We start from the raw sequence: 8,952 nt of genomic DNA on the forward strand, positions 1-8,952 counted from the left end.
GAGCCACTGAAATATGCATGAGGCCCACTTACTAAAGGCCGGCTACTTGTTCTCCCCTTTCGTTCATCCATTATTTAGTGAATGCAAGTTACTGGGGCTACAAATATCATACCTGCCTTCTCAACAGCGCTCTCACTTTGCACCAGGCGCTTGGCAAAGTGTTTTACATGCTGCCTCCTTCTGAGCCCCGGTTCCAGTCTCCCCAACCTCATCTCTCATTCCAGCCACTGCTGTGGGGCGCACAGCCTCACAGAGCTCCACCAGCCTCCTGCCTGTGTCACTGGCGGTGCCTCACGTCGGGCCCCGCCGGGCAATTCTCACTTCCTGGGGACACCCCCTCAGCCCTCATACCATACAAACTGAAAATCCGCAGCAGCTAACATCCCGTGGGACAGTTCTTGATCAACAGGGGACAGGAGTGGGTGACAAATTCTTCCCCTTCTTTCCTTAGGCAGGTGGTTCTGGAAGCTTACCTCGAGACTTTTAGAAGGTACCTTGGGAAGGATCACCTAGCCCTTCTTAGAGGTGGTCAACCTCTTAGCAAAATGATGACAGGTCCTGTGCTGGCTCCCTTCTTCCCTGTGTGCATGTCCCTCGAGCCTCACTTTCCGCCCTGGATCACACTCCCAAAAAAGCTATCCACACATAAATCTTCAGGGGAACCCAGGAGAAGACAGGGAGGCCCTAGATAGCAACCTAGGGTGATATTGGGAACTGTTCATGAACCCTGGGATTCAGCAGCATCCGTCCCTTGGACTGTCCCTGTGGCTGACCAGGACAAGGTACAGATGGACAGAAAAATGCCAAGCTGTGTGCTGGAACCTTGACCTGCCTAGAGGTGACAGTAATTATAAAGATTGTGGAGTAGGCCAGCTTCTCTCCACGGCTTGAGAAACCTTGAAAACAGCCCAACGGCGTGCCATGTTCAGCCAAATACCAGCTCAGGGCAGAACTTGCTGCTCCACAGGACCCTTCTCCTGCAGGTGCGGCGAGGTGTGCTGGAAGCCAGGCCTGGGAGCTCAAGGTGAAGGTCTGCAAAGGAGACGGCAGCAGTGCCACAGCTGGCCTCCTGTGATCATCGGGATCCTGGGGGAAAGGGCGGGGCCTTGAGACCTGGAATGGGGGGCGGGGCCTTGAGACCTGGAATGGGGGGCGGGGCCTTGAGACCTGGAATGGGGGGCGGGGCGGGGGGCAAGCTTGAGAACCCTGAATCTGAACTCCTCTGAACCCGCCAGGGGGTAGGCACATGCCCCTCCTCCCTTTTGGAGGAGAGGTACCCTCTTGTCTGGAGACCCTGCAAAGCCCTTTCCTGAGGCTGATGCCTGACAGCTGCTGCCCCTAAACTCCTCATTGCCTGTGAGACAATCTATAGCATCAGGCCTCAGCACCGTCCCACAGGGAGGTCAGGCTGCTGCTCTGGGTGCGGGCAATTCTCACATGGAAGGAGCTGCAAGACCAAGATGAAAAGTAGAACCAGGGTGGGGTTTCCACCACCGAAACACAAACACAGACAGGGAAGAACGTGCTGCCACGGGGAACACTGACCTGTATGTGACCGGGCACCCGCTGTTCTGGTAAGGAGGCACGCAGCCACCCTGACACTGCCTGGCCGGCTCCTGGAGGCTTGAACATGATGGTCTAGAGGCTCAGGCTCAGCTCTAGAGGCCCCAGACTTAGTGTGATGAGTCCTTCCTTTCAGGGTCACTGACATTCACAGGGCTGAGACAGCCCCTGCCCCCTTCTATGAAGGAACAGACACCCTGAGAAGTTGACCAAGGGAGGGGACCAAACAAGCCTCCTGGCCACCTTCTGCGGTTCTCACTACAGGGTTGTGCAGGACGAGACTGGGGCCTTGTGGCATCTTCTCTCCTACCCTACCTACATCACGCCTCTGTGGTTTTAAATTCCACCGCTCGCTGACAGACTTGTCACCTGTCATAAGTACAGAATCCATTATTATTATCAATAGCGGTAATGGATAATTAAACAAGAAATGCACTAATCTCATTAAGCCATTTATTTAATTAATTTATTTTAATTCATGTAATTAGTTAATATGGTAATACTTTTCTTTAATCCAAAGAGCGCCTGCAGGCTTTCCAAGCTCCGTGTATTATTATTAATGGGTTGAGAGGGAAGAAGTTTGGGGGAGTTGCTCAAAGTCACACAATTGCCTGGTGGGAGTCACTCAACATGCAGGACAGACTGACGCCGTGTGCCCACCCGGAAGCACTGTGCATCCCCCCGAGGCACTGGGCATCCCCCCAGGCACTGTGTGCCCACCTGTAGGTGCCACGCTCTCATTGGCACTTGCTGTTCTGCCTGGAAAGGCCTCTATCCTTTTCTCCCCGAAAGCCAATGCCACCCATCCTTTGTAACTCAGCTCAAGAGTCACCTAGAGCAAGAAGCTCCCCAATGTGTCCCAGCTAGGTTAGACAGCTCTCCAAAGGCACCCAGCATGGCACATGTCCCCTAGGAGTGTCTCCTACATTCACATGTAAATCCTTTGAGAAAAAGATCTGGGTTATGACAACATCAACAACCACACACACAGCCACCACCGCCATTTATTGAACATCTATTCTGTGACAAGCGTTTTCCCAAGCACATTGCAAAGATAGTTACCATTGGTCCTTACCCCAACTTTGAATAGAATGATCTCTCTCTCTCTCTCTCTCTCTCTCTCTCTCTCCCTCTCTCATAAGGAAACAGAAACTTCAAGCAGTAAGGAAACTTTCCCAGGACCACCCACCTGAACTGGGATTCAAACTCATATTCAGATGGTCCTAAAGCCAGTTCCCTTAACTACCATGTGAGGCTGTCTTCTTTGTCCTTGAAGCCTTCATCCCTAGCACTGGCCAACTTACTGAATGCTTGTGTATTGAATGAATACCCCAAATGCTCCCTTAACAAATGAGGATCCCATAAGGAGAGAAACAAACAAACAAAAAACCGTGACTGAGGAGGAGTGACAGTGATAGGTTTAGAAGAATTCTGTTACTGTATTGATCCTTCATGGTGGTTTAAGGACATTAAAAATTTCACTGCTGTTGATGGGATTACATTTTATTCTAAGGTTTAAAACCACAAAAAACAATTCTATTAGTTGTTGAAAATGGTGATAATCCTGGTGAGTATAAATTTTATTGCTATGGTAACAATAAAGCCCAGGGATAATAAATTAAAAAGTTCCTACATGTTGTGAGGAGTATCTTTTGTTGCCAATACTCCATCAAGCATCATAATTCCATTAGTAGTTAAAAATTGTAATAATACTCTTGACAATATTTTTTATTGCTATACCTGTAAAGCACAAAGATAAGAAATAATTTTGTCACCTGGAAAGTGGTGATAATCACTGAGCTGTATTAGTGAGAGGCCTGTGGTTTGGTTTCAATGTGACTAGCATCTTGATTTGGGGAGGAACACCTGAAAGAGTGACTCAAAAAGCTGTTTGGATTTTAAGCCATTTCTCTCTTCCTTTATAGTGTCTTCATCACAAAGAAAGAATGCATTCAAAAGAGGTTGATAGTAGCTCTGTCACTGTCTTGTGAGCTACCCTGGGGCTCAGTCTTCCGATCTGTTATATGGGACAATATGGATTGTTTCAGTTTAGACTAATATGTGGGGATCCAGCTGCATATGACAGAGATGGTGACCCTGACCACCCGGCACTTATGGTTTGGTGGAAAGAGAGATATTAATACTATTCATGTAGGATTAGTGAGGAATCTGTCATGAAAACAGAAGTTACTCTATGTATTCCAAGTATAAAAGGATTTAATTTAGAAATATGAGGCTTGCACAACTGTTGGAAGGCAAGGAAGTGAGGGCAGGGAAGTCATCTCGGGTACACTGATTTTCAAGACCTCATGCAGAGACAACTGGGAAGCTCCCACGAGCCACATCAGCCTGCAACCCTGATGTAGGTGCCTCTCAAGAAACTCACCCAGAAGCTGCTTCCAGCTTCATCTGGCTGCAACACCTCCAGAGAACAATGGCTCTCTTTCTCATTCAATGGCCATTCTCTCCCATGAGTGCTTCTCATTGGCCAATGCTAACATGGAACCATCCTGGTAAGGAGGTTATGGGAAGTGGCAGCTCCCAGCCTCCCAGCAGTGAAAGGGGTGACTGTGATGCTGAACTAGCCATGAATACCCCAGCGGAATTAGTAAGTTACCATTTGACTAGAGCCCTGAAGGGTAAGCACAAGGGCCAGAGGGATGTGTTAGGGGGTGCCTGAGAAACTTTAGGTATTCTGGGAAGGCTTCTTGGAGGAAATGACATTTACTTTAAGAAGTAGAGGATAAATAGGACTGTGTAGAGTAAATAGAATGGTGAGGGCCTGAGGAGGGAAGAAGAATAGGGAAAAGAATTCCAGGCACGAGGAATAGCATGTGCAAAGTAGGACTTTGCTTTCATTGGTCACCTCTTGAAGCTTCTCCTGCAACTCAGTGTCAGAGCCTCCCTGGGGTGCTGGGTATGGGGTAGGAGGATGGCACAGAGGCTTTTTGAGTACAGTGGTGGGTTTGTTCATGTCATATTACCATCCACAGACTTCACCATGTGCTTATAATTTTTGTGTGTGTGACAAAGACAGAGAGGCAGAGAGAGGGACAGATAGGAAGGGAGAGAGATGAGAAGCATCAATTCTTCATTGTGGCTCCTTAGTTATTCATTGGTTGCTTTCTCATATGTGCCTTAACCAGGGAGCTACAGCAGAGCGAGTGGTCCCTTGCTCAAGCCAGTGACCTTGGGCTCAAGCCAGGGACCACAAGGTCATGTCTACGACCCCATGCTCAAGCCAGCGACCCTGCGCTCAAGCTGGATGAGCCCAAGCTCAAGCCGGTGACCTTGGAGTTTCAAACCTAAGTCCTCTATGTCCCAGTCCAACACTGTACCCACTGTGCCACTGCCTGGTCAGGCCACTTATAATTTTTTTTTTTTTTTGATGAGAAGTTTGCCCTGATTATAGTAGCATCTCAGAGTGAACAGAACAGTGACTTGTGTTTCACAACTTATGTTCGCACTTTTATTTCTTTTTGATGGTCTTGTCATAATTCTGACAATTCAATTTTTTCTTCTCCCTCCTTAGGGAGGTCATGCAGCCCCCCATGATGGCTACCACCTGTCCTACCTACATTCTTTTACATAATCTAGCTCTTGATTAGAAAAATATTTAGGAGACAGAATAAAGAGGACCAGGACTTTGGGATGGAGAAGGGGACATGGAGATCATGAGTTCAGTTTTGAATGTGTGGAATTCTTAGCATGCTGGAGACACCCAAATAGGGATGAAAAGTGACAATCTCTCTATTGGTCTGGGACCCAGCAGGGGGTCTGGGCTACAGAAGCAGATGTTGAAGATCTGTGGCCCCCGGGTAGGGGAGGGGGTCACTGAAGGAGTGACTGGGGGAGGGGGAAGTGTGGCTGGGAAAGAGCAGAGGAGTTAGGCTGCAGCTTCTAGGAGCACTGACATTTACTGTCAGGTGAAGGACAGAGGACAGGGACCCAGGGAAGTAGGAAGAGGCAGGACACTGCTGCATCAGCTAAGCCAATGGAGGTGCGTGTTCCAGGAAAGAGAGAAACCTGAAAACACCCACATCCTAGCAGCAGTGCGGGCTGTGTGCTGGGGAGGGGGGCCCAAGCTGGTGAGGACTGGGGAGAGGGCAGGAACAGGGCGCATGGGCAGCCCTTTGGAGCAGTATGATCTGAAGGGGAGGAGAGAGGCAGGGTGACAGCTAGAGGGGACAGTGGGATCAAGGCTGTGGTGGTGGTGGTGGTTTTCTCAGAACATGGGTGGGACTTGAGCCTATTTACAAGATTCAAGAGAGTAAAATACAGGAGGAAAAGAAAAGGTAACTTACGCAGAAGCAAGAACTAAGCTGAGACAAGCAAGGGGCTTGGGGCGCAAAGTGAAGGGGAACTCAAGTGTGACATACTTGCCCAGCCCTGAGAGCACATGCCTCCCTATTGTCACACCTGAGGGGGCTGGCCAGCTTCACCCTGAACCAAGGATCTTGGGGTCCTTGAGGCTACAGGCAGAGCACAGGGGTGACTCTCTGAAGCTATTCTTTCCGAAAGAATATAGCTCACAAAGGAAAGATACCAAAAATATGTAGAACTTGTAAGATCTCTGGAGTCCATCTACTCCTGTGGTTTTTCAAACTGTCCTTAGCTGGGACGCCTTCCTTCAATCTCATGCAGAAGCCTGATGAGCAAACAGGAAAAGCGGAGGTTCTGCTGGAAGCTGGGAGCTAAGAGCCTCGAGCTCTGCCCCCCCCCCCCCAGCACCACGGGGCCCGAAAGCCTGAAGCTCCAGGATAACAGTTTGCAAACCTCTGTTCTGGTTCAAGCTTCCCATGTGTTCATCTGCGAGGTCACTGTGCCTTTTGGTCCCGCCTCCAAGGGTGCGAGGGAACCCAGGACTGGGAACCAGTGGGAAGCCACACATCTGCAGCGACCCGCTTTGTTGCACAGGTGGACTATGCTTTCACCTAAACTGACCCATTTAAATTAAATTTATTTCATCTCTGCTCTGCCTCATTCCCCAAACGATTCATAGGGAACAGAGATATAGGCTAGGCAAGACAAAATACCCAATGATGGATACAACTAGACAATAAAATAGTGGAGGGGAGTTGAAGGAAGAAAGGTTTAGTTCTGACGTGTGCTCAGAGTCCCAGCCACTTGCCGCAAAGGGTCACAGATTAGACTTTGAGTTTTCTAGCAACTGAAGCAAAGGAAGCATCTGGCACGCGAGAGCAGAAAATGGAGGATGCAACTGTCGTTTGTCAACACCACCACCATCAATGAGATTTGAGTTAGAGCGCCTAAAGCAGAATTTGACTTGCAAAATTTTAATTTACCCCTGAGATTCTATGAACATTCTCTTGGTATAAAGCAAGCTAACCTGTCCTGAGGGAGGTCTTACCTGCTTTTTGACTGTCAGAAGCTACTGGGTGTTAAAAGACCCAATAGCACCTCCTAAATCCTCTCTTCCAGAAAGTTCTGGGTCCTTGAGATACAAACATGGAGGGCATCATAAGAACAGAAGTCACAGCACAGGGCAGTTGTCCCTGGGGTGCTGAGTGACCAGAGCACCTTGCTGTCTCTACAGGTCCTCCCACCATGTTCTGACCCCAGCGGTTCACCCAGGAGACTTGCATCTTCAATTTGATCTCCTCGGTCCACTTTCTCCTGTGAAGAAACATCACCCACTCTAGGTTACTTATTCATGAACTGTTGTATTTGTCAAACACTTATTGAATGCCTACCATATGCTTCCATTATCTCGCCGGTCCTCAGACAGCCTTGTGGGCAAGGCAGAGCTGATCATTCCCATTTCATAGACATGAAAGCTGAGGCTTACAGAACGCAGAGCAAGGGTTGTACAGCTAGTAAGTGGCAGAGCTCAGAGCAGAGCCAGGTCTCCTGAACCCAAGTTGGGGGCCCTCTGCATTGCACAAGGGGAACCAGGTGAGCTGAACACACAGGGACTGGGAATCGAGGACTGCTGGTGCATCCCAGAGCAGCCTGGCATTCAGGGACCAGGAAGACCAGACCAGAGGACCAAGAGGCTGGGGTGCGAAAAGGGCAGCCTGCGGTCTTACTGGGAATCGAGGACTGCTGGTGCATCCCAGAGCAGCCTGGAACTCAGGGACCAGGAAGACCAGACCAGAGGACCCAGAGGCTGTGGCGCAGAAAGGGCAGCCTGCGGTCTTACTGGGAATCGAGGACTGCTGGTGCATCCCAGAGCAGCCTGGCATTCAGGGACCAGGAAGGCCAGACCAGAGGACCCAGAGGCTGTGGCGCAGAAAGGGCAGCCTGCGGTCTTACTGGGAATCGAGGACTGCTGGTGCATCCCAGAGCAGCCTGGCATTCAGGGACCAGGAAGACCAGACCAGAAGACCCAGAGGCTGTGGCGCAGAAAGGGCAGCCTGCGGTCTTAAGACCACAGCAGCAGAATTAGTGTCCTCGTGTGCAAAAGTCAAGCACTGATTCGTCCCATGAGGGTTTGTAATTTAGACCCATCATGTACCATGTTTCCCCGAAAATAAGACAGTGTCTTATATTAATTTTTGCTCCTAAAGATGCGCTAGGTCTTATTTTCAGGGGAGGCCTTATTTTCGGGGAAACAGGGTATCTTGGCGCAGGTGGCACACTGCACAAGGTCCCCAGGGTGCCATTCACAGCATCGTCACCGTTTTCGTGTATTTGTTATTTTCAGTTTCTATTTTTATTAATTTTCGAGCAGGTGGCAGGAACGTGGATCAAAGAATGGGCACTGTTTTCTAATTTACACAAAGATGCCCCGTGGGCCAGCGGGATCGCTGGTGTGAACCTCAGAGGCGCTGGCATGTGTTTAGTGCTTGGCACAGAGGAGGCCTTTGATAACTGCTAGTTCCCATACTTTCTTCTCTTCTCTAATAGGAGAACCATCCAACCTGACTCACAGCTCAGTTTTGAAGATCAAATAAGATAATAATGGGTATTAAAATGTTCTCGTACGCATGCTGGGCCACTGTCAAGTGTAGGGGATTAGTAAGTTGGTTGAGAAAGATGAGGGAAGGCACTGGCACCAAGGCTAGGCCCCCATCCACCCAAAGAACATGATTTGTTCCTCCTCTGTCACCCGGGCCAGGTGGGCCCGGCAGCCGGGTCCAAGGTTGGGTGGCTAGGACCCTGTGCTGAGCAAGGGTCTGAGGCCCCAGAGAAGACAGGCAGGGGGAGCCCAGCAGGGATTACTCCTGGACCCTCAGGTAAGCATAGTTTGCAGAATGTTCATGGTGACCTTTGCAAGGAGGGAGGGAGAGAAGGGAAAACTCACTGTCCACTGCTGGGGAGGCAGGGAGCAGAGACGGGTAGCATGGGAGGCCCAGGAAGCAGACAGGCTGGATGGGGGAGAAGGAGGCGGGGAAAAGAAGCGAGATAAAGATGGCCAGGTGGGGC

The 8,952-nt window shown here is 49.8% G+C and overlaps 1 protein-coding gene across 1 annotated transcript in view; it reads left to right on the forward strand.

Annotated features, from left to right (window-relative positions):
- The window catches only part of ISX (intestine specific homeobox), a 40,982-nt gene extending 40,195 nt beyond the window's left edge, over positions 1 to 787 (forward strand). Inside the window, exon 6 of the mRNA XM_066358251.1 lies at positions 452 to 787. Coding sequence (XP_066214348.1) covers positions 452 to 513 — 62 coding nt within the window. The 3' untranslated portion in view covers positions 514 to 787. The remainder of the gene's footprint in view (positions 1 to 451) is intronic.
- Positions 788 to 8,952: the final 8,165 nt, after the last annotated feature.

This window comes from Saccopteryx leptura, chromosome 1 (genome assembly GCF_036850995.1).
Source record: "Saccopteryx leptura isolate mSacLep1 chromosome 1, mSacLep1_pri_phased_curated, whole genome shotgun sequence".
Taxonomy (NCBI): Eukaryota; Metazoa; Chordata; class Mammalia; order Chiroptera; family Emballonuridae; genus Saccopteryx; species Saccopteryx leptura.